This window comes from Gymnoscopelus braueri (genome assembly GCF_963280865.1).
Source record: "Gymnoscopelus braueri genome assembly, chromosome: 22".
Taxonomy (NCBI): Eukaryota; Metazoa; Chordata; class Actinopteri; order Myctophiformes; family Myctophidae; genus Gymnoscopelus; species Gymnoscopelus braueri.
Window position 1 is genome coordinate 3389942 of NC_137624.1, and position 25684 is coordinate 3415625.

The 25684-nt window shown below is 43.5% G+C and overlaps 1 protein-coding gene across 3 annotated transcripts in view; it reads left to right on the forward strand.

The window, feature by feature from the left end:
* mast4 (microtubule associated serine/threonine kinase family member 4) overlaps positions 1-23850 on the forward strand; it is a 161793-nt gene extending 137943 nt beyond the window's left edge. For all 3 annotated transcript variants that reach the window (XM_080418562.1, XM_080418563.1, XM_080418564.1), the window contains 16 exons: positions 1211-1312; positions 3591-3713; positions 5856-5968; positions 7270-7391; positions 8040-8254; positions 8937-9113; positions 9735-9973; positions 10905-11027; positions 11226-11362; positions 12278-12468; positions 13027-13485; positions 14253-14470; positions 15113-15166; positions 15850-16054; positions 17789-18080; positions 18470-23850. In XM_080418562.1, the coding sequence (XP_080274688.1) occupies positions 1211-1312; positions 3591-3713; positions 5856-5968; positions 7270-7391; positions 8040-8254; positions 8937-9113; positions 9735-9973; positions 10905-11027; positions 11226-11362; positions 12278-12468; positions 13027-13485; positions 14253-14470; positions 15113-15166; positions 15850-16054; positions 17789-18080; positions 18470-21215 (5516 nt within the window). In that variant the 3' untranslated portion in view covers positions 21216-23850. The remainder of the gene's footprint in view (positions 1-1210; positions 1313-3590; positions 3714-5855; positions 5969-7269; positions 7392-8039; positions 8255-8936; positions 9114-9734; positions 9974-10904; positions 11028-11225; positions 11363-12277; positions 12469-13026; positions 13486-14252; positions 14471-15112; positions 15167-15849; positions 16055-17788; positions 18081-18469) is intronic.
* The last annotated feature ends 1834 nt before the right edge of the window (positions 23851-25684 follow it).

Below are 25684 nucleotides of genomic sequence, written 5' to 3' on the forward strand. Positions count from 1 at the left end.
TGCATTTTCTGTTTAATAAAGAGCTGGAGAGACTTGGGAGACTCCTTTTACTGAACAAACACTCTAGCAATGAGTACGATCAGAATATAGAGCTATTTAACCAAAGTAAATCACTTTCCCACCTTTAATTGTAGTGTAATAAAAAGTGCAATATTTGCCTGAGATGCAGTGGAGTACGAAGTACACAGTATCGGAAAACGGAAACACTCAAGGAAAGTACAAGTACCTCAAAATTGTAAAAGTACAGTACATGAGTAAATACTTAATAGTTACTTTCCAGCGACGTCTACAAGTGGCTGCTTTGGGGTCTCGTTGCCTCGTGGGACACGATCACATTTCTAACACATCATTCTGGTCACAGCTGTGAGGACCGTCTAGAAATGCTGTGTCCTGCTCACCCTTCAGGACCTTTTCAACTGCAGGTCCTGGAAGCAAAACAAGCCCCCGGCCCGCACCTCCCTGGTCAAAACCACATGCTCCAAGCTCTGCCTTTAGGGAACTATTAGCCCGTTCAGACCGGGAAATACGCATCTGTGTCTTTTTTTAGATTTCATTGGCTATTTTTTTAAAAGAAATTGTGAAACTCTGTGCAAATCTTTGAATATATATATACATTTTTTAACTCAAATCTTTGCTTCTGGGGGTTAGGGTTAGGGTTAGGAACCAAATATTAGGAACCAAATATACCTGGAACCAAATATTTTGAGATGGGGGTCCTTGAAATGAAAAACGTTTGAGAACCACTGATATTACATAAACAAAATGTAAAAATAAAAAAAAATAATAAAAAATAAAATTGTTAGGATTTAGAAGACATTTGTAGAATCCCCAGAAGCAAAGATTTGAGTTACAAATGTTCGCTTTAAAAAATATATATATTCAAAGATTTGCACAGATTTTTCAAAAATAGCAGATCTACATACGAGCTTGTAGATATGCTATTTTTTGGATAGCCAAAGAAATCTTAAAATGACACATAGATGCGTTCCCGGTCTTAATGGGTTAAATTTTCAACCTTCGTATAATCGCTCCTCACTAATGCTCATTATAAGATGGCACCATTTCTGTATACTCACTCTGTGTGTCATAAGTGGACTGTGGACGGTCCAGAAAACTATAAATGTGGGATTATTCAATCTAATTAGTTTTTGATAGATTTGTATAATGGAGTATTATAGCTAATGGCGATTGGCTGTTTTTGTGTTTTCAGATGAGATTAACTGGCCGGACGGGGAGGAGGCGCCCCCTGGTGACTCGCAGGAGCTTATCACCCTGCTGCTGAGACAGAACCCTATGGAGAGGATGGGCACAGGTACACACACACACACACACACACACACACACACACACACACGGGCTGGTAAATCAATATTTGATATTCAAATATGGGGAAAGAAATTATATTCAAATATAAAAATGTGTATTTGAAAATGAAAATAAAAAACTTGTTTTATGTTTATTTGACAGAGACAATACAAAAAACAATGTATCAAGTTATAAGAACAAACAAAATATATATTTTTATTGGATCCGAGCACTTTGTTTATTGTTTTGTCCCTGTCAATAAAAAAATAAAAAAGGATAATAATAATATTAATAATATTCAAATATATATTCAAATATTAGCCAATTTTTAAAACCAATATTCAAATTGCATTTCTGAGGAATGTTAACAGCCCTAACACATTTGAAATATGTATTTATGTCCACATAAACAGAACAATACAAGATGTACAAAGGACATAAACACTGCCAGTGCAGTCAGATAAAGGGAAAACAGACAGTTACAAAGTGCATGTAAGGCAGAGCATAGTTACACACACACACACACACACACACACACACACACACACACACACACACACACACACACACACACACACACACACACACACACACACACACACACACACACAGTAAGGCTAGTACTGGACAGTACTGGTTTAAATTCCCATGCGAGTAGACAATGTGGGCCAACAATAAAAAAACACTTTATTAGGAGGTCTGGTCACCTTACAATAATGTCCCATCCATGTGATGAATACTGGCCCAGTCTGTGGACCATAACATGTGTACTGTATGACCTACAGTAAAACAAAGACTACAGCCTTAATCGCAGTTATTTTGCAAAACGTTAGAATCTCTTGCATTCTTCTCAGCTGGATTAAGTGAACGGAAATGTCATATTTCCGTGATTATTTACACATCGTCGTTCACGCTCTGTCTAGCCGTGTTAGCATAAACGCTAACCTCCCTAACCTTCCTCTAAAGGTCACAGGCAGGAAATGGCTGTTCATATTGTATGGTCTTCATATCAGTTCTGGCCTGTGGCCATCATGGACATGAAGGCCTGTGTCTCCCCCTTGTGTATAATAATGACACTGTCCAATGTCAGCCTCTTGTTACCCCAATGATTAATTAATTTCAAGGACCCATAACTCTGAGAGTGTTCAAATGCACTCTCAGTTACACACCCGCAAGGGGCCATTTGGAACCCCCTCAAAGAACCATGAGGGTCCCTGGACCACACTTTGAGACCCACTGGTGTAGAGAATGTTTCCAGTGAGCCAACATGCACAATATCAGCACCCTGACTCTGTTTGACCAGAATGGAACAGGGTTACATGTCGGCTTTCCGACATGTCGCCTTTCCGACGGTTACTAACCCTATACCTAACCCTAACCGCATGCGGAAGCCACGTAGTCGGAGTAGTGGGATGTCGGAATTATGAGCGCAAACCATGGAACAGAGCCTTAATTAGCATCATTGGTAACACCTGTGAAGGAAGTGCTGTAAGGAAGAGGCCCAATTTATTTCCAATATGGCTACTGTGCATAGAGCCCATATTATCGTGTTTGGTCCCGCAAGTTGTGTTGCTTACATCAGTGGTTCTCAAAGTGGGGTCTGTGGACCACCCGGGGTCCCAGGGGGTCCCCGGTAAAATGAGGAACAGTTTGACTGTTCCAGAAACAGCCACAAGCTCACAATGCGTTGTATCGCAATGCGTTGTGTGCTTGTAGATCAGCAGTTTTTGAACATTCATGCACAAAATAGGGAATAGGTTGAAAGTGGCTTGTGTCGCTATAATTTCACCAGCTAGAGAGCCACAAAATTTAGTGTATAAGAATGACAATTCAGATATAGGTTTCTCTCTCCCCCACAGTTGTAGCATTCTCACTTCTTATAGGGGTATCTCTGGCACCAACTATATATATATATATATTTACTTATACTCTAACCCTGCTGTAGTTATTAACCTAAACCCCAACAACAAACTATGAACAGCAGCCATATTGGAAAGAAATTGGGCCTCTTACTTCCTTCACAGGTGTTACCAATGATACTAATTAAGGCTCTGTTCCATTCTGGTCAAACAGAGTCAGGGTGCTGATATTGTGCATGTTGACTCACTGGAAACACTCTGCTACACCAGTGGGTCTCAAAGTGTGGATCAAGTACCCTCATAGTTCCTTGAGGGGGTTCCAAATGGCCCCTTACGGGTGTGTAACTCCGAGAGTGTACAAATGGAACCAAATGGACCCGTCCAGGGTTTCATGGTTTTTAAACCATCCTCATGTTGTGTATACAGGCGGCGCCGTTGAGGTGAAACACCATCAGTTCTTTCACAACCTGGACTGGAACAGCCTGCTGAGGCAGAAAGCAGAGTTCATCCCACAGCTGGAGTCCGAGGACGACACCAGCTACTTTGACTGTAAGCGTCCGACCACACAGGCACTGAATAAAGAGGAAGAGCAGTGGTGGAAAGTAACTAAGTACTGTACTCAAGTACAATTTTGAGGTATTTGTACTTTACCTGAGTATTTCCAATTTCCAATACTTTTACTGCTACTCCACTACATCTCAGAGGCAAATATTGTACTTTTACTCCATTGCAGTTATTTGAAAACTTTAGTTACTTTTCAGATTTAAATTATATTATAAAACATACATTAACCACTTTAGCCCTATGTTATACATAGGCTATTTGAAAATAGCCTATCTACAAGCTCACGACGCGTTGTGAGCTTGTAGATCTGCTATTTTCAAACACTTTTGTACTTTTACTTTTGGTACTTAAAGTACATTTTGATGCCAAAACTTTTGTACTTTTACTCAACTAAATTTTAAATCCACAGAGTATTTCTATATTGCAGTATTTATACTTTTACTTAAGTAAAGAATGTGAGTACTTTTTCCACCACTGAGGAAGAGTAACATAAGACCTGAGGTCGATTCTACAAAATGCTTTCTAAATCAGTAGTTCTCACACTTTGAAGATTTTTCTAAAATATTCTAAAATAGCAGATCTGCTTGTAGATCTGCTATTTTTGAATAGCCAACGCAAAAATCTAAAACGACACAGCTGCTTTCCCGATTTTAATGGGTTAACAATTCCGGTATTTAGCAGACAATCTCCAGAGTGACTTACGAGTGTGAGATCAGAATAAGCAGAGTGTACATGAATTCTAGTCAATACAACAACGGGGTAAATAGTCACATAAGTAGAGTGTAGAGAGAACAATGTAGGGCCTCAAAGAAACTATAGGATACCAGGCAAACAATGAATGAACTTAGCATCTGTCTAAACACTATGCTATATCTAAATAACATTCTACATTTGAAAGTATAGGACACCAGGTAAACAATGAACCTAGCATCTGTCTAAACAACATGCTATATCATACATGGGCAACTGACGCCCTGGGGGCCACATGCGGCCCCCACCTTCACTTAATGAAGGGTTAATATGGGAATAGCTGTTCAGCTGTTACAATGCCAACCATGCAAACATGACACACTTTAATTACTTCAATCTATATTAGTAGCTTAATGACTAGTATTCAAATTCTATTGTCTTTTTTATGTCCAATGTATTTGTATTTAAGTTCATAAGTTAACATAAGTAAAACTAAATGCATTTGAAATTAAATAAAAATGTAACTTTTCAGGATTCCAATTCAAAAATGGCCCAAAAAAATCTGGATTCCAATTCCAAAATAGCAAAAAATAGCAGATCTACAAGCTCAAAACATGTCACACTGCAACGCGTTTTGAGCTTTTCTGCTATTTTTGCCACTTTAGTGTGACATAGAGTAGAATGGCCCGACAGTATATGCAATATACTCTGGAGTGAGTGTGGAAGTATAGTGGCCCTCTCCATCATCAAAGTTGCCCACCCATGTGCTATATAAATAATATTCTGTACATTTGAAGCTATAGGATACCAGGTAAACAATGAACCTAGCATCTGCCTCTAAAACATGCTACATAACATTATGTACGTTTGTGGTCGAGAAAAAACTAAATAACAAAAACATAAGAACAAGTGACCAAGTTAATCTGCATAGTAAACTAGCATCTATCAAACTAAGGTGGCACGAATGGATACAAGGAGAGATGAGTGCTAGGGGGTGAGGTGGAGTCTGAAGAGGTGAGTGCTAGGGGGTGAGGTGGAGCCTGAAGAGGTGAGTGCTAGGGGGTGAGGTGGAGCCTGAAGAGGTGAGTGCTAGGGGGTGAGGTGGAGTCTGAAGAGGTGAGTGCTAGGGGGTGAGGTGGAGTCTGAAGAGGTGAGTGCTAGGGAGTGAGGTGGAGTCTGAACGGGTGAGTGCTAGGGGGTTAGGTGGAGTCTGAAGAGAGTCTTCAGACTAGGGCGGAAATTATAACTATCTAAATGGCATTCTCTCTATTTAACTAATTAAGCGCTATGTACTTCATCGTCAGACAAATAGTACAACTACCAACCTACGAGCTTGTAGGTTGGCTGTTTGTATGATTCATTGTGCAATTAAGTATATAGGGCAGGCCTTTAGTTGTTAAGGCTGTGAAAGGATTTAACATGAAACTTTGTCCTCAGCACGCTCTGAGCGATATCACCACCTAGAGACGGAGGAAGAGGGAGATACCAACGATGAAGACATCAACGTGGAACTGAGGCAGTTCTCCTCCTGTTCACACAGATTCTCTAAGGTGAGTCCAAACGTATCTGTCTGATGTTAACTGACCTTTGCCGTCAGGGCCCCTAGACTCTGGAACAGCCTCCCATTGGACGTTAGGGGTGCTAATTCCATTGCCATTTTTAAATCCAAATTAAAGACCCATTTTTATAGAAAGGCCTTTTTAACCTCCTAACAGCAGAATTTCGGTGCTTCTCCTTTATTCTCACTGATACTGTTGTGTGTTGTTCTTGTTGTTGTAAATTGTTTTTATTGTTCACTGTCTGATTTTAAGTTGTTAAGCACTTTGTAACATTGTTTAAAAAGGTGCTATATAAATAAACTGTATTATTATTATTATTATTATTATAAAGTACATGATTTCAAATGTGTAAATGGTGCATTTGTATAGCACCTTATACTGTGTAAATATAGCAACTTATGCGAAGCACTTTACAATGTGCATTACGTTCATTCATTCACAAACACAGGGGGTTGCGGAAAATGTATGATTTATTCTTTATTCTTTCATTGGCTAGAGGTTGATCCAATGAGAGAATCTATATGAATGAATATTCAGGTTTCTTTTCCGCACATACGGTTGTAGACTTCTGTATTAAATCTAGCAGCAAAAAAAAGGTATTTTGTGCCAGGGGGTCCCTGGCACAAAGTCTTATCAAATGTGGGGGTCCTTGGTTGAAATACCTATCATTTTGGTAGTCCTTGGTATGAAAATGTTTTGAGAACCACTGATTAAAAACGAGCCTTTTCAGCATTTCCATATGAAATCAGCATTTCATATGGAAATGAGTGTCTGGGGCAAAACAAACCCCACCCCCCCCTTCCTTCAGCCCCCTGCAGCGGCATGGAACGTTGATCGGATTTGCATCAAATGTTCTGCCTGCAAATCAGATGTATTTTATTCTAATGTGGAGCAACAACACAATCACATGATCAGGAGTGGTGCTGTTTTTATTTTTGCTGCAATGCAGTCTGCTCTGCTCACATCAAAACAATGCAGTGTAGTATTACCTTCACTACTTGTTTATTTGTTAGTATCCTCAGTAGCTGTTCCTTAACAGATTAAGACCTGAGGCCGATTCTATAAATGCCTTCTAAATCAGTAGTTCTCACACTTTACGATTTTTCCAAAATGTTCAAAAATAGCAGATGCACAAGCTCGCAGCGCGGCACGAAGTGACACGCTGCGAGCTTGTAGATGTGCTATGTTTGAATAGCCAACGCTAATTTAATGTTTAACAGCATTGACCTTGTCCCATGTCTTCATATTTAGGTGTACAGCAGCGTTGACCTGTCCCATGTCTTCATATTTAGGTGTACAGCAGCATTGACCTGTCCCGGGGCCTTCTGGAAGAGAAGGGAGACGCAGAAGAGAAGAAAAGCGACAGTCCACTGACCGTGGACTCACTCAGCTGGACTCCAGACTTCACAGAAATGTACGTACGCTCACCTACAGTACATACATAAAACACAGGCCCTGCTCCCTAGCTCGTAGCTACATGGCATTAAACGTTGTTCCCCTCTACACAGTTCTGTCTTTGTAGAGCTGAATTGTTGCTCACTATTGATCAAATTCCTGACAATTGACAATTGCTACTCAGGCAAATAATAAATAACGCACTTACAGTTGAAGAACAATGTTTCATTACATCGTCGCAATTATGTATTTATTTCACTCTTCCTTACTTCCTTCACAGGTGTTACCAATGATACTAATGAAGGCTCTGTTCCACTCTGGTCAAACTGAGTCAGGGTGCTGATATTGTGCATGTTGGCTCACTGGAAACACTCTGCTACACCAGTTGTTCTCAGAGTGGGGGTCCAGGGACCCTCATGGTTCCTTGAGGGGGTTCAAAATGGCCCCTTACAAATGGAACCAGGTTCACTCTGAGAGATATGGGGGTCCTTGAAATAAAAGGTTTGAGAACCACTGTGCTACACTAAATGGAACAGAGCCTTCATTAGTACAATTGGTAAGACCTGTGCAGGAAGTAAGGAAGAGGCCCAACTTCTTTCTAATATTGCTGTGCATAGCAGCCTATTATAACCGAACGGATTTCTCCATCTCCCTCCGTCTTTTACAGGCCGTCTCTGTCCAACCTGTCGGACAGCGAGGGTACCGGCCAGGGCACCGGCCCTCATCAGACCCACAGCCTTCTGCCAAAGTTCTCCATCTCAGCAGAGAGCGAAGGCGAGGAGTCCTCCGGCAAGACCTCCTTCTCCCTGGGAGAGCTGCTCCACGACCCGCCCGACCCCGCCACCACTCCTGGCAGCGCGCACAGCGGAGCCACGCTCTCTGGTAAGCATGCTGTGTTGATTTCGTCGACTGAAACCGTGACGGAAAAATGTTCGTCGACTACCTTTTTTCACTGACGAAAACGAAATAAAAACTAAGCTTTGCTGACTAAAACTATGACTAAATATATTGACAATGTCGTCAACAAATAAAAACTAAAATGTTAAGGAGGGACTGGTGGAGAAGAGATCCAGTAGAACTAAAAGACATGTCGTTTTATGCTTGGTTGCACGCAGGTGACACGTTCCGAAAATAGTTACAATTAAAACAACGATTTAATTGCGCTTTTGGAACATTGGGAACGCATGAATACAAATTGAATTTCTATTTGGCCTTTTAGGCTTCTATATCTAAAGTTGCACGAGGAAGATGTGACGAATAACTTAAATGTGCAAAGAAATTACTGACATAATTAATAATTTAATACTTTCAAAAGAATTGCGGAAGTAGCTGCAAGCTTACAACGCGTCACTTGTGACGCGTTTTAAGCTTGTAGTTCTGCTATCTGAAACTGTATGAGCATTTTTCAACATGGAAACGTTTATGCAAAATAATTGTGATTATCTCAAATAATTGCGATTAGACAATAATTGTGACAGGTCAATGTCTATATAGTATAGAGGGCTTAAGTGGTTAATTACTTTGACAATTAATTAAATGGCTCATTTTCTGTTCTAACTTCTAGGAAGTTTCTCGGAGCATTTGGACCAGCTGACGTCCAGAGGTGAGGTTGATGGTGCAGAGCTAGGGGCCCAGACCAGCACTCTGCATCCCGAGGCCCCTGGTGACAAGCTGGGGCCCTCCGGAGCCAAAGTCCCCAAGTCTGTCTCTGCCAGCACCCTTTCCCTTACCATCCCGGCAGGTAAGACACGCAAGCACGCACGCACAGTGGTGGAAGAAGTACTCACATTTGTTCCCAAACCTGAGCTTAAGACCCAAAAGAAATTTGATGTGTCCCCACGACCCAAACCAGTGAAAATAGCCGATCTGCAAGCTCACAACACGTTGTGATGTGACATGTTGTGAGCTTGTAGATCAGCTATATTCACTACTTCTTAAACATTTATTTTCTAATTTAGGGATTTTTTTTTATTGTTTTAATTTTATTTATGAAATTCTTTTGAACATTCTTCATGAACACATTTTGAGAATTGTTGTGGAATTTTTTTTTTATCTTTTGAAATATTTATATTTAATTTAATTAAAAACAAATTGTAGGAAACCAAAAAATAAAGGGATATTCGTCTCGCGACCCACAATTGGGTCCCGACCCACTGTTTGGGAAGCAGTGATGTAAAATCATCTATTCGTTTTTGGGAATTAAAAAGGGATTAAATCATAATTTTATAAAATTATTGATTTAGAAAATACATCCTTTTTTTTCTATACACTCCTAGACACGACCCCTTACACTGTCAAGGAAAACCCCAAAAACTAAAATAAATAACCGCTACTATCTGTGATCACGTCTTTATTTTCCCAGATGTCTTTGGGGCGTCGCCGCTCGCCAGCCCCCTCTCCCCTTATTCGCTCTCCTCAGACCCCTCCTCCTCCAGAGACTCCTCCCCTAGCCGCGACTCCGCCTCCCTGGGCGTGGCCAACAACAACCCGCGGCAGCCAATCGTCATCCACAGCTGTGGGAAGAAGTTTGGCTTCACGCTGCGCGCCATCAGGGTGTACGCGTGTGACAGTGACATCTACACCGTCTATCACATGGTCTGGGTAAGAATTTAAAACGTACAGTTTATATCTTTAATTTTTATTTCATTTAGGGCTGTCACAATTATGAAATTTTGCTCAACGATTAATTGTCACTCACATAATTGCGATTAACGAATTAATTGTGTCGTTGAACATTGGAACATTATGAATAAGAATGACATTTTTGTTTGGCTTTTAGGCTTCGTAAACAAAAGTTGCACAGGGCAAGATATGACAAATAACTTAATTCAGTAAAAAAAAAAAACTAAATAGTGAAAATAGCCGATCTCAAAACGTGTCACAATGTGGCGCGTTTTGAGCTTGTATATCTGGTCTGGGGGTTCGGGGGAGGTAAGCCGGGCGGGGAAGGGTGATATTTGTCACTGTACGTACTCCTATGGGCTGGAGGCGGAGTCTGTCAGCAGGGAGTGTTGGGCGATATAGGAGTAGGACAGAGGATCTAGTCCACGTCCTCCCGGTGGGGGCTCCTCACAGGCAGGTGAGCCAGTAGGATACAGCAGTACGTCCTCGCGGTGGGGGCTCCTCACAGGCAGGTGAGCCAGTAGGAAACAGCCGTACGTCCTCCCGGTGGGGGCTCCTCACAGGCAGGTGAGCCAGTAGGATACAGCAGTACGTCCTCCCGGTGGGAGCTCCTCACAGGCAGGTGAGCCAGTAGGAAACAGCCGTACGTCCTCCCGGTGGGGGCGCCTCACTGGCAGGTGAACCAGTAGCGTACAACAATGTGTCCTCTTGGTAGGGGCTCCTCACAGGCAGGTGAACCAGTAGGATACAGTGACAACGTAAATGTATGAGGGGATTATTTGGCATAATGGCTAAATTGGGAAGAAAAAGAGGTAAAAAGCAGCAACAAAACAAAAGCCACATTTTGCCCATACACAAAGTCTCCCATTTTGGTTTGATGTTTTGGTCATTTTGGTTTGATGTTTGTCAGAACGTGGAGGAGGGTGGCCCCGCCCATAAGGCTGGTGTGAAGGCGGGAGACCTCATCACTCATGTGAATGGAGAAGCGGTCCATGGTCTGCTCCACACTGAAGTGGTGGAACTCCTGCTCAAGGTACCTGACTGTCAGACAAAGCATAATAAGCGATACAGATTCTTATGGCCGCAGCCTAATTGTAAAATTAACGGCCGCAGTTAATTATATTTAACTGTCGATAGTTATGTTAACAGGACAAATGGTTAAACCTAAGACAAGTTTAAATGCATAATAAATTACCATTTAAGTAACTGACAATTCCTCCCCCCGCCACAGAGTGGCAGTAAAGTGTCCATCTCCACCACGCCCTTCGAGAACACCTCCATAAAGACGGGCCCCGCCAGGAGGAACAGCTACCGGAGCAAGATGGTCCGATGCACCAAGAAACCCAAGAAGGAGAAGACCCCAGAAAGGTAATTACATGTTTCTGATTGATTGATTGATCTCTACTGTTTAAGCCAGGGTTTCCCAAACAGTGGGTCACGGACTAATTTTTATGGGTTGCGATTAAATATCCCCTTCATTTTTATTACATTTAAAATATATGTAATTTCAAAAGATAAAAAAAAGGCCAACAAAAAAATTCCATAACAAACAAAAAAAAGCTGTTTAAGAAGTAGTGAAAATAGCAGATCTACAAGTTCACAATCTGTCGCTTCACGCCACTTTGTGAGCCTGCTGTTTTGACTAGTTTGTGTCTCGGGCAAACATCTGATTTCTCTTTTGGGTCTTGAGCCAAAAAGTTTGGAAACCACTGCTTTAAACACACCACAGCATCCGTATAGTGGGGAAAACCTTTGCTGAAAATAGCAGATCTACAAGCTCACAATGCGGCGCCTTGATTGTAAGATTGGTTATTTTCAGCAAATATATGTAATTTAGACCAAAAACTGAAAAGTCACTAGTATAGAGCCTTGAGGGACAACGGTAATGGTTAACTTGTCAAAGCTTAACCGTCATCACTGTAGCTGTAATCAATTTAATCGGTTATGAAAACAAAATTGATTTTGGGCTCACAATGTGTTGCATTGTGATGCGTTGACCTTGTAGATCTGCTATTTCCGCTAGTTTTGTGCAACACTTTTGTATGACGAAGTGTAAAATAGGGCTTAAGTTGTTCATCAGACTAAATGTTGAAAAAGTCTATTATGAAAAAACGACCGGGACTGGGAATCGTACCCTGACCTCCCAATCTCAGGGTGGACACTCTAACCGCAAGGCCACTGAGCTGGTCTTGTTAGATTGTAGATCTGCTATTTACCCTGTACTTTTGAGTTGTTTAAATAATTTCCGCCTATCATTTTGTCCCTCTTTTGTCTTGCCACCAGGCGGCGCTCGGTGTTCAGGCGTTTCGCGATGCAGCCGTCTCCTCTCCTCCACACCAGTCGCAGCTTCTCGTCTCTCAGCCACTCTCTGTCGTCTGGAGAGAGTCTCCCTGGTTCTCCCACGCACAGCCTGTCTCCCCGCTCGCCCACCGCAGCCGCCGCCTTGCGGCCCACGCCAGATTTCAACCAGTCAGGTATACCCAATGGTGGGAAAAGTACTCGCAATGTTTTACTTAAGTAAAAGTATCACTACGACGGTTACAAGTGAAAGTCCGGAATTCAAAATTGACTTGACGTGAAAGTGCAAAAGTATTGGCATGAAAATGTACTTAAAGTACCAAAAGAAAAAGTACTCATTATGCAGTACGTCCCACTTCACAAGTTTTCAAATGTATAAAATGTATAAAAATCCTTTGAAAATAGCAGATCTATTTGCGACGCGTTATGAGCTTGTAGATCGGCTATTTTCAAATTGCCAAAATATATGTATATACTGTAGGTCTGAAGTGGTTTTATAATAATAATCAAAATCTACAAAGTAACTAGTAACTAAAGAATGTGTCCATCACATTTGGAAGTTTTAAATGCTTGATTCTGAATGCTTGGTTCCTCCGGTTCCGGAGGCCAGCCTTACTTTACAGCCCCTTTATTTTAAATAATTGTCAAATAGTCCCCATTCCCTGTTCTCACCGTGTCTGGGTGTGTGTGTATGTGTGTATGTCTGTGTGTGCACCTGTTTGTGTTCGTTCCAGGAGGCACCTCCTCTCAGAGCAGCTCTCCCAGCTCCAGCGCGCCCAACTCTCCGGCGGGCTCGGGCCACATCCGGCCCAGCACCCTGCACGGCCTGGGCCCCAAGCTGACGGGCCAGAGGCTCCGCCAGGGCCGCCGCAAGTCCGCCGGCAGCATACCCCTGTCCCCGCTGGCGCGCACGCCGTCCCCCACCCCCCAGCCCGCCTCTCCCCAGCGCTCCCCGTCCCCCCTGCTGGGTGGGGGGGGAGGCGGAGGCCACCACCACACCACCGTCGTCGTCGCCCTCTCCTCCAAGATGGCCCCACCCGCGGTGGTGGTGGCTTTCCCGGCCGCCAGCAACAAGGGACACTCGCCGCCCACCATCGTGCGCCACATGGTGCGCCCAAAGAGCGCTGAGCCGCCCCGCTCGCCGCTCCTGAAGCGTGTCCAGTCCGAAGAGAAGCTGTCGCCCTCCTACCAAGGTCGGTATTGTGGTTTGTTGCGCTTGGCTTGGTCGAGTGGTCCATTCTGATCAGTCGCTGAATTCAGCTGTGTTATTTCTGTTTATTACACGGTTTGGTTGAATGCTTGATTCTGTTTGGTCATTCGCTGGTGTCAGAATCAGCGGTGTGTTATCAGTGAATAATGACCGATGCGCTCAATAACCGACCACTAACTGTCTAATCAAAGGCTCAGAGCACCTGCTCATGTCAACCTGCGCTGCTTGATTTTATGCTGTAATCCAACATGAAAGCCATGTAAAAAACAAACAATGTCATTTACAACTAAACGTTGCTCTCAAGAATGTTTTTGAAAACATTTGAAGTGAGAAATAGACGATGCAATAACCGAAAAGTGATTCTATTTGATCCACTACACCTCCTTGTTTATCGTGGCGCAACAACGCAAGAATACCAAAACACTCACCCCGAAACAGGGCAAATACGCCCAGGGCAAATACGGCAGTATTATAGGGAAATCCGGCGGTATATAGAATGGGGACGAGTGTGTTTTGGGGCGAGTCTTCCCGTTACCTTATGGACTACTCTCATTTGTTTTCCGAGGCGAACTTTTCCGCCCAGACCAAAGCTTGTATATCTGCTATTTTTGAATAGCCTAAAGAAATACATTGCATTACATGCATTAATGACGACCAATTATATGAAGATATACGTTGAAAATGAGTGAAAAACGTTGCTCCTTCAACTCTAATAACCCTTGCCCCCCCCGCCCCTCCCTTCCTAATCAGGAGGAGACAAGAAGCACCTGTGTCCCAGGAAGCTGAGCCTGGAGGTGACGCAGGAGGAAGCCCCCCAGGACGAGGTGACGAGGCCCGGGGGGTCCGGCAGGGACCACCACCACCTCCTCTCCCTGCACAGTGTGGAGGAGACGCCCCGCGAGCCTCCGGCCGTCACCCGCGTCCGGCCCGCCGAGCAGGGCTGCTTGAAGAGACCAGCCGGTCGCAAGGTCTGTGCTACCCTGATGTTATCTACTGGTGTCCACCGCCCTCTGGTGGAGTTGGCTGGTTTAGCAGAAAGTTTGATGATCCGATGGAGTTAGTAGCTGGTTTTGTCAGAAGCGATTTTTAATGCTTTTCATTGGTTCAATATTTGTTTAACCAACACACAGACGTAAAGGGTGTTCAATAGCTCAAAAATGGAGGTACCTGGTTTCTGCTCGACAGCAACAATATATTATTTGAAAAGATTAGATAAAAAGTTTAAACAAAATAAATACAACTTTTCATCAACTAAAAACAATTCCAACATTTAAGTATTCAGAGTATTTCATATTATATTAAATGAAAAAAAGAGAATGAAGTAGTGAATAAATAAATAAAAGGTAATATAACAATAGATAATAACTTTAGAGTATACTATTTGAGGTTCCATTGACCACGTGATGTGTTGTGAGCTTGTAGATAGGCTATTTCCAAATAGCTGAGGTATATAGGGTCAAAGTGGTTAGACCCGAAACAGATTCTAATGCTATATGAATTAATTTAGCTGAGGACCTGCTAAATCTACAGTACTTTCTTAACTGCTGTGCTGCATTTGGCGACTGAATTTCCCTCTCTGGATCAGTAAAGGTCTTATCTCCTCTCTCAAGGTGGGTCGTCAGGAGTCTGTGGAAGACCTGGACAAGGAGAAGCTGAAGTCCATGGTATATTATATAATATTATAATATAATATTATATTATGCAACATAATACTGTTGATGTTGCTTCCACTGTTATAGTATGGAAAGATATACAGGGAAACTGTTGTTGCTAACTCGGAAACGCATCTGTGTACATTTTTTTATTTATTTGGGCTATTCAAAAATAGCAGATCTACAAGCTCATAGTGCGGCACCGAGTGCTTGTAGATCTGGTATTTTTGGAAAATTTAGCAAATTTGTGCGAAAATGTTTTAACTCAAATATTTTCTTCTGGGGGTCCTTGGGATCCAAATATTTTAAAATGGCGGTCCGCGGTGAAATACATATCTAAAAAAAAAGGTCTAAATCCTAACAGTATGTTGCTACTTGCTAGGCTATATCAGATCCCCAAAAATGTATTTGGCTGCGGACCCCCATCTCAAAATATTTTGTTCCAAGGACCCCCAGAAGCAAAAAAATGTAGTTAAAAATGTTAGCCTTAAACCATATATCCCTGTTACAATGTGCTAGACCCCTGGGAGATGGATTGCTGAGTTGGAGCACCACACCTACCATCAGCTCCCAGCACTTACCGCACGACTTGCCGCAGCCAAGCCGTGCTACTCGTACGCTTGTGGTCGAAAAGCGAGCGCTCTACCGATACCGCTACCCGGAAAAAAAACGTCTTTCTTTCTTTGGTCTTGCAGGTGGTTGTGAAGAGACAGGACTGGTCAGAGAGACGAGAGTCTCTGCAGAAGCAAGACGCCCTGCGTGAGCCGGACTCCTCTTCCCTTCCCTGTGCCGACGACAGAGACACCAAAGGCTTCCTGGGATGCTGGGCTCCAGACAAATCTCAGAGCCCAGATTCTGGTCCCCTAGAGGCCACCAAAGGCGCCAGCACCACGCTCAAAGGTATAGGACAACCAGTGCCGGCTGCAGACAGTAATCAGCAGGGGGGCATTCATTATTCTAAGGGGGGCACCTGTCTGTCACTCACGCACGCGCGCGCAGCGGTTATTGGATGGATATTGTACTATTTTGGGGTGTTTTGTAACTCTATTTCGGTTAATTCGGTTCATTTACCTTGCCCCTATATATAGCAAGCACCAACAACAAATACAATTATAGCATTATAATGTCTTTAATGTAATGTCGGCATCGCATCTCCACAGACTCCACGGCGGGAGAAAAAAAAGGCAGCCTATACTGCGCTGCTGCGCACATAACAGGCGGGCTTTTCACATCACATACTGTATGCACATAACACACTAGCTAGGTTAACTTTAGTCAAGTAGTGTAACTGTAGTCCAGTTGACAAAACAAAAACTATACAGGAAAAAGTAACACACTGTGCACGATCGCATCGCACCAACAACAAATACAATTAATTATGTTGAGCATTTAATCATATAATGACACCATCTCCACGGCGGGAGGAAAAGGGGGGGAAAGGCTATGCACCAACAACACAAACACGTTGAGCAATAATTTATAGGCCTAGTATCTTATCACTCGTAACAGAGTCTTATGTCGTAATCTCCACGGTGGGAGGAAAGGGAGAAAAAAAAAAGTCAACTTCACCGCAGTTTTGAGCCACTTCCTTATGTCCATTACTGGTGGTCTTTTTTAGTTTTTTCTTCTCTCTCAGTCTCAGATTTGAATTCACGTGCATCATGTGCATGACAAGCACAACAACAACAGACGCAGAGGTAATGACGTGAAGTCGCACAGGAACCGCTCGCACGGAGGTGTGATCAAAAAGGTGGTCAACTCAAAACAAATCTGATCTGCTATTTTTGAAAAATCGTGAGCATTTTTGCAAACGGTAATTGCAAATGCACTTATAAATGACTTATAATATAAGTATAAGTGCATTTGTTTATAGGGAGTTCATGTGAGTTTACCAGGGTGGACTTCCCATACTCATTACAATGTTGAATGTTGGGGGGCGGGCAGAAACCTCATGACTCCATGTTTCAACTTTGTATGTGTTGTTGTAATTAATGCCATACTTCATCGTACAAGAGTGTCTCACAAAAGTATTGAAAATAGCAGATCTACAAGCTCACAGATCGGCTATTTTCACTATTTGACTTCCTTTTTTAATAAAAAAAAGTACTTAAAGTGCTTACTTTTTTCACATGATTTGAATATCCAGCATTTAAAAATGCATCTGTTGCCCAGTGTTAATTTTGACAGCAAATTTTGATTTAGTTTAGTCATTCTTTTGAATAAAAGTTTTAGTCATATTTTAGTCATCTGAAAAGTTGAATAAGTGAATACGTTTTAGTCGACTAAATCTACAGTTGATTTTGTCGACAAAAATGTATTCAGGCAGGCCTTGATGGCGTCGTAATGGCAGATTTTACACTGGTGGCATGCTGAAAATAGATCTGCTATTTTCAGAGCAAACCAAACATAAAATGACTCGTCTTTTAGTTCTACTGGATCTCTTCTCCACTAGTCCCTCACTAACAGTAGTTAGTTTTTATTTGTTGACGAAATTGTCAATATATTTAATCTTAGTTTTAGTCAGCATAACTTTTTATGTCGTTTTCGTCAGTGAAAGAGGGTAGTCGACGAACATTTTTCATCATAGTTTTAGTCGACGAAATTAACACTGCCGTTGTCCTGCCTTTTTTAAAGACGTGCTCTACAAGAAGCTGAACACTCGTGCCTGCGAGGGCCTCTCTGAGCCATGCGGTGGAGCCAGCGCTGGTGGCGGGGATGGCGAGGGACCCCTGTCCTTGTGCTCCGTGCACCCGGACCGCCAGCTAGCCTCCAGACCGGGGAAGGAGGGTGTCAAACCCGACCGGCTGGACTTCAAAGCGCCCAACATGGAGTTCACCCGGAAGAGGCTGTCGTTCGAGGAGAGAGAGGAGTGCATGTGCCGCCTGTCATGCCCCGGCAAACACGAGAGCCTCCACTTCGGATCGAGGTTACGTAACCTTTTATCTCGTTTTCAATTTTAGTTTTCAATTTTTCACTTTAGTTTTGATTACTGGTACTTGTTTTTTTTAAGTCGGCTAGTTTATTTATTATTATTATTATTTTTAAAGGCTTAGTTTAAGTTTAGTTTTTATTACTTTTAATGTTAGTTTTATTTTTTCTTCTCTTTGTTTGTAACATGGATTAGTCGGGGGCGAGATTAAACAAGGTCCGAAAAATTGCAAAAAGTTCAAAACGTGTCGCTTCGTGCCACGTTTTGAGCTTGTAGATGTGCTACTTTTGAGTGACGCTGTTGTGTGATCAAGGAGGCCGTTAATTTACGAAAACAAAACACAAAAAGTGAGAGGTTTATAATAACCCTGCCTTTGGCTCCTCCAGGTCCAAGAGCCTCCAGCTGGACTCGGCCATGTCCTACGAGCACATGAAGGGAGGCGGAGGAGGCCTGGGCGGCGGCGGCGTCCACTCCAGCCCCGAAGGCCTCGGCTCTCCCAAGATGTTCTCGGCGAGGGGGGGGGAGAAGAGCGCCGTGGAGAAGCTGCAGTTCATCTCGTCGGCGGCGGCGGCGGCGGAGAGCCCCCTCCTCAGGAAGACCTCCTCCGAGTACAAGCTGGAGGGCCGCCTGGTGTCCTCCCTCAAGCCCCTGGAGGGGACGCTGGACATCGGCCTGCTGTCGGGGCCCCGGGTCTCCAAGACTGACGGCTGTCTGTCCAAGCTGGCGGACGGCGCGAGCGACTCGAGCGTCTCTGCGGTGTCCCCTCACCCTGCGTGGCTGCTGAGTCCCACTGACAGACAGTCGTCGTCGTCGTCGCCGCCTAGCCACCCGCAGCTTAAACCCGCGGACAAAACGAAGAGCCCCCTGGCCACCGCACCAAGCCTGCAGGGCCCCGGTTTGTCTCCCAACAGCGTCGTCGCCTCCAAAGAGCCGCCAAGTTGTGCGGCCACGGAGTTGAAATGCAGCGACGGCGGAGATAAACCTCCGGACCGGCCCGGTCACAGCGAGCCGCTCACGAAGGCCTCTTTCCCCAAGGCCGAGGCCTCGAGCTTTGGCGGCAAACAGGAGAGCACCTGGACCAGCATCAAAGCGAACCCGCTGCTGGCCCACGAGCACCGCGGCGTTCGCCACAGCTCCCATTTCTCATCCTGCGGCAAAACGCCGTCCATACGCGAGGTGAGCAACGAGGACCAGGAGGACGAACCCGAGCAGCAGGAGGTTGCGCTGTGCGCCGCGTCATCGGAAAAGATGTCTGGTTCTCAGAACGCAGCCGAGCCTGTGGCGGACGGCTCCCCAGCCACCACTGCCCTTGTTCCACGGCCACTAAAGCAAAGCGTAAACTCTGCATTGGAGATCCCTCAGCCTCAGTGTGGTTACAAGATATCCACCGCACTGACCTCAAATACAGCCTCTCCGATAGAGAGCGGCGCTGTGTCCGTACATTACATTTTAGAAGATCCTCAACATCTCTCAAAGCAGCAGTTGATATTCCCCTCTTCGCATAGCAAACCGCAGGTTTCTCTCGTAACGCCAGGCTTTGGTTCTGGGGAGGAAAGCAAATCATACGGTTCAATACTACAGACTCGGCACTACACGGAAACCCCCCTGAACAGAGACGAAGTACAGCCCACCAGACCTGCCGTGAAGGAGGCTAGCGGTACAACCAGCGTCTATTCTAAGGAAATTTACACATCCAGCACGATGGGAAGCAATGCGTCCAGAAAAGGAGATGCAAGCCCAAAACCGGAGCAGAAAAGTTTTTTTTCCAAAGGGACAGAGAACGCGGTCAAACACGTCTCACAGAGTTTAAATAAAAGTTACGCCATCATTGTCGATGCAGCGGTGAGTGCCATCGTGTCGAAGCCGAACAGCTTGGCTCCCACATCACCAAAGACAAGTATTAACACGGAGACTAGGGAGCCTGAGCAGTTCCCATCAACACTACCAAACTATCTGGTTGAAAAAGCACGTCTGAAATCTCCTTTGGAGGCAGACCGTTCAATGTCCAAGAAACTGACGGCTGAAGTCGGTGTCAAGGAGTCCAATACAGCCTCTACAGCAAGACAGACACAGCCTGCAGCTTCAGGAATTGTGAATGAAACAGTGCTGAGCCCCAAAAACGTTTTAAACATTGGAGGGAAAACTGAAACAGAGACAACGATATCTGAGGTAAAAATCCTCCCTGTCCCAGTAGTCCAGGGTGGTGTGGATTCAAGACAGGGAGGACTCTCTAAAGAACCAGCTTCGTCTACTCAAGTCATCCAGGACTGTGAACCGAGAGAACGCTTGCTGCAATGTGCTGGCCCCGTCGCTGACATGAAACTGAAAGAATCAATGCAGAATACTCCCTGTCCGACTCCTCTCGCCAAGCAAAACATTGATATGAAGCAAAGGGAAACTCCACTTAGCGTTGCAGTAGCTCCAGCCCATATAAAGAAAGGAAAAACTGAATCCAAACAAAAACCTTCGCCTCTCAAAACCGTAGCTTTGTCCTCAAATATGAACGCCCAAGTTACAAAACAAAGTCTGGATGCAGAACACACTAAAGAGGCCTCAGTCACAACCGCAGCTCCGGTCGTCAAAGACTGTGCAGAACCCAGACCAAAACATTCAGTTCCAGCACTTTCTACACCTGCGCAGCAGCCACAGAGGCCCCAGAAAGAGGAGCCAGACGCTCCCCCTCGGCCCGCTCCGCCTCCGGCCGCGAAACGAGAAGCACACCCGCCCGGCGGCTTAACAATTTCAGGCAGGTTCACCAGCATCAGTGCGTCTCAGGAGCCGGCAGGCAAGGCGTCCAAAGAAGGCTTCGGGTTCGGGGGCACCAAATTGGACAAAAGCTTGAGCGGGACGGAAGCTCCAGGGTCGTCCAGGCACAGCGGCACGTCTGATTCAAGGGCTCCGGCCTCTGAAAAACAGGCGTCGTCCTCCTCCGTTCGCAAGGAGCATCTCGAGAGGAGGAAAAAAGATGCCGGTGCGGAGGTTCCGGCTGCACAGAAGAACGCCAGGAGAGAAACGTCGAGGGTTGTTCCATCGTCCGCTGCCAAGGATAGCGCTACCGGTTCCGACAAGGACTCTGGTAGGTCCAAGCAGGGGAAGGAGTTATCGCCACGCAGTTCCGTCAACAAGAAGTGAAGAGAGACTTTAAATAGCAGCCAACGATTCATTGTTTTAGAACTTTTGGGGGGGCTTTAGGAAAATGACGCAGAAATGTTGTATTTTTTTTGTCCAAGCATCATCATGCCTTCTTTTGTTTGAGTACCGGGGAAGCTGTGTTCGTTAACAGGGATAGAAGTCGTGTTTCTGTGTGCGTATGTATGTGTGAGAGAGTATGTGTGTGTGCATGTGCGTGCACTCATGCCTGCGTGCGTGTATGGGTTGAGGCATACACACTTGCGCATTGCGTTTCTTCTGAATTAATGTGCATTTCACTGTAAACGTCTATAGAGCAGAATGCTGGCAATGATTTGCTTATTTCTTGTCGTATAGGTTCTGTGAGTTTCAGGTTGCTTTCCGAGACGATTTGATCGGTTATTTCCGATATCATGCGAAAGCAGTGGTTCTCCCACGTCTGGTCCGGGGACCATCAGGGGTCCTAATGGACTCTGTACGGGTCTGCAACTCTGAGATTGGGGGTACGTAGCCTAATGCCTAACAAACTTGGGATCATTGAAATAAAATTAAAAAAGGTTGACAATCAACTAAACTCCCCAGTCTACACTGTAAAATCATCAGTGTCCATGTAACTCTGAGAGTGTTCAAAGAGTCCATTTAGTTCCATTTGTAAACTCTCACAGTTACAGACCCGTAAAGGGTCCATTTGGACCGCCGATCGTCCTCGGACCTGACGTTGAGATCCGGCGTCCTAAAGCACCGCATATTTTGCCACTAGGGAGCGGTGTGCCTTTTGGAGAGGTCAACCTACGTACTATGACGATGCATAGGAACGTCAACCACTTAGACCCCCAGCACCGTATTCTGGGGGCAAAACCTTCGCAGAAAATACAACGCGGCAGCTTGTAGATCGGCTATTTTCAGCAAAGATATTTAATGTAGAGCGAGTATAGGGTTTAAGTGGTTACGCGTTCACAGATGGAATTCATAATTTTAGGTCAAACCTGCCGTCCGTATTTAGGGTGTGGTCATTGTAGGCACTTTATTTATTTTTTTCCCCCAAAGATTTTCCAAAATAAGAAATTTCCACAACGAAAGAAATAGCAGCGATATAAATTCAGCATTTTTTTTCAGGATTCGTTTTGGAATGGGGCTTTTGTGGTTACGGTTGTAGTCCAAATGGACGATGTTTAGTCCACATTCCATCTGAAAACAGCCCGACATCAACAGTGTGCATACAAATAATACAATAAGTGTTGTGGGAGCAGGCCGAGCACGGTGCGGTCAGCGTGGCAGGGACAGCAAAGGGGGAGCGGCCTTGTAACTGTACTGTAATGTTATAATTAGTGCCATAAATAAATAAAGGATTTTGAATTGCACTCTTCTGATTTCTGGGCTTAGATGGCCCTGATAAAAGTGACAGACATCTAAGACCATAGACTAAAGAACCCGTATTTCGTATCAACAGTTCAGAGGTCCATAATACTCTTCGAAAAGAAATGCAGACTGTAGGTGATACATCATCAGTTAAGGCCTATACATGCTCCTGGCGACATCGGAAAACGGTTCGGACAGGCTTTCCGAACTATCCAGTTCGGAGAGTCAGGACATCTGGGGGTTCACGAAAAAGGTTCAGAAGTTCGGAATGATGTTAATTTGTACTTAAATCGCCCCCCTTTCCGAAGTTTGGATGTCGAAAAGAGCATGTATTGTGTGTGTGTGTGTGTGTGTGTGTGTGTGTGTGTGTGTGTGTGTGTGTGTGTGTGTGTGTGTGTGTGTGTGTTTTGGGTCAGTGGCACACAGAAAGAAAGGCGTTAATTGTCCTGTGTTACTCACCTAGAACGTAATCATTCTAGAAATCATATTTAGTGAAGGGGCCTTAGAGTTATTATGGGAAATGAAAAAAATAAAAAGCAAAACTTGCTGTTCTTAGCAGGTTACGGAGTTATATATTCACATTCCTCTCGCTTGCATCTGTACATTTCTAAATCTTTAATTTTTATGCAATGTGGTGTAAATATGACTACTGTAAAAGAAAAAATGAAAAAAAAGAGTGAAAAAAGATAATGTATGGGCTTACATGACTGTAGTTTGTATTATATGTATATATTTTGCAACGTCCTGTTTGTATACTTAAAATATTATAGTATCATCTTCTGCTTGACAATTTCTTGTGGTCTAGAATAAGCTAAACATATCGTCTCTGTCGGGTGGAAACCTGTCCAAAACTGTTACTTTTCAGGATCCAAATAAAAAATTGCAGATCTACAAGCTCAAAAGCGCAGCGTTTCGAGCTTGCAGGTCTACTATTTTTGATACTTTTATGTGACGCTGTAGTATGATCAAGTAGGGCGGTAATTTACAAAAAAAAACACAAATAGTTTAAATATGGAGATAAGAGGTTTCTTCCCGACAGCAACGATAATGTACATACATAGGCATCCTCTGTGACGTTGACAAGCTACACATCGTCGCTGTCGGGTGGAAACCTTGTATGTCCAAAACAGTCACTTTTCAGGAAATGGGGGGCAGGGAAACAATTACCTGTGGGAACCTGTGTTCCATATGGATCCAATGTACCGGTAGTTATTATTAGTCACAGCCTCTTGTTAATATTTCATTGGTTCAATATTTACACAGACACATTTAACTTTGACTTTGAAAAAAAATCAAAAGCAGCAAAAAATAGCCGATCTACAAGCTCACAATCGGCTATTTTTGCTACCTTTGTGTGACACTGTAGTATGACAAAGTAGGGCATTCATTTACGAAGGAAAAAAACATTAAAAGGTGGAGGTACAAGGTTTCTGTCCGACAGCGACAAATTTTTACTTGAAACAAACGAATAAGGCAATGAATGGCGGCAGGGCCTTTCCGATAAATGTAGCGTTATTATTATTATGACAAAACTGTGAGGGTCGTCGGCACTTCCCACCCAATAGTGTTTATTATTGTAACGCCATATCGAGGTATTAATTTGCTTACTATGAAATGAATAAAAAGAAAAAGAAATCCTATTATATAATTTTTTGGGGGATTGTTGAAATTAAAAAGAGAAAAAACTTGATTAATGCTTGAACAGATCTAGAAAGTGATTTCTGTTATGTATATATGTATTGCCAAGTACACTTAGTAGACATGACTGGAATGTAAAAGGGTTACGAAAGCTATACTTTTGATCCTGAAATCATTCGAGTATATGTGTTAGCGACTTTATTTTAGCCACTTAAGCCCCAATATACTTTGTCGTATGTCACAATAGCGGAAATAGCACAAGCTCACAACGCGTGATGTGAGCTTGTTCATATGTTATTTCTTGCCGAATGTTCGCCTATTATGACAGGTCCAGAATAGGGACGAATATGGTTAAATAACAACTCATGTTTCTGTAAGCAGATTAGGGATGGGACGATCGTTTATCGTGATAGAAAACGCTCACGATAATCATATGGCGGAGATTTTAATTTATCGTGAAAATTGGCCTCCGGCATACCCTGGAATCAATTCACTCTTGTCGAGCTGCATATCCGGTACCCTCTATACTTAGTAAAACGGACCTGTAAAGAGCGTACTTGGTAAGCTCTTTACAGGTCCACTCTACTCCAAATCTCTCCTAATGTATTTTACCCCCAGATAGTGGCTGCTTGGGTGCAAGTGGTTACCAATTTTAAGAGTTTTAACGCGATACCGTTAATCACAATTATTTTGTCCACGCTAATCGTGACATGAAATGTTCACATCGTCCCTTCCCTAATAGCAGATTAAAGCACCCTGGCTCAAAGCTATTCCTACTGTAAGTTAACATGTCTGTTAAAACATGAATTTCTGCAAGGCATTGTTCATATCCACACCATGCAAGTACACTTGCGACCATAAATGTAGATTGTTGGAAGTCACTTCCACATATATTTACACATAGACCTACACGCAAACATTTATTTACACATACACGTAACACACAGACATACCTTTCTGTACTGTAGATGCCTTTTAAATCGCAAAACCCGCAACGTCAATCAGACAGTGGCCTAGATTATCGGGCTACAATGTAGAATTAATGTCATGCAGTATTTTCTCTGTGGTGTCGGCTACTATCAACAAAAAAACCGTATCAGCTGTATTAACCCATTAAGACCGGGAAGGCGTCTGTGTCATTTTAAGATGTCTTTGGGCTATTCAAAAATAGCAGATATACAAGCTTATAGCGCTGCACTGAGTGCCGCACTATGAGCTTGTAGATTTTTTATTTATTTTTTCAATCTTGATTTTTCTTTTGCAAATCTTTGAATATATATATTTATTTTTAAAGCAATTTTTTTACTCAAATCTTTGCTTCTGGGGAGTCCTTGGAACAACATATTTTGAGATCCGAGGCCAAATACATATAATTTTGGGGGTCCTTGACATGAAAAGATTTTTTCAAAGAAGCAAAGATTTGAGTTACAAATGATGCTTTAAAAATATATATATTCAAAAATGTGCACACATTT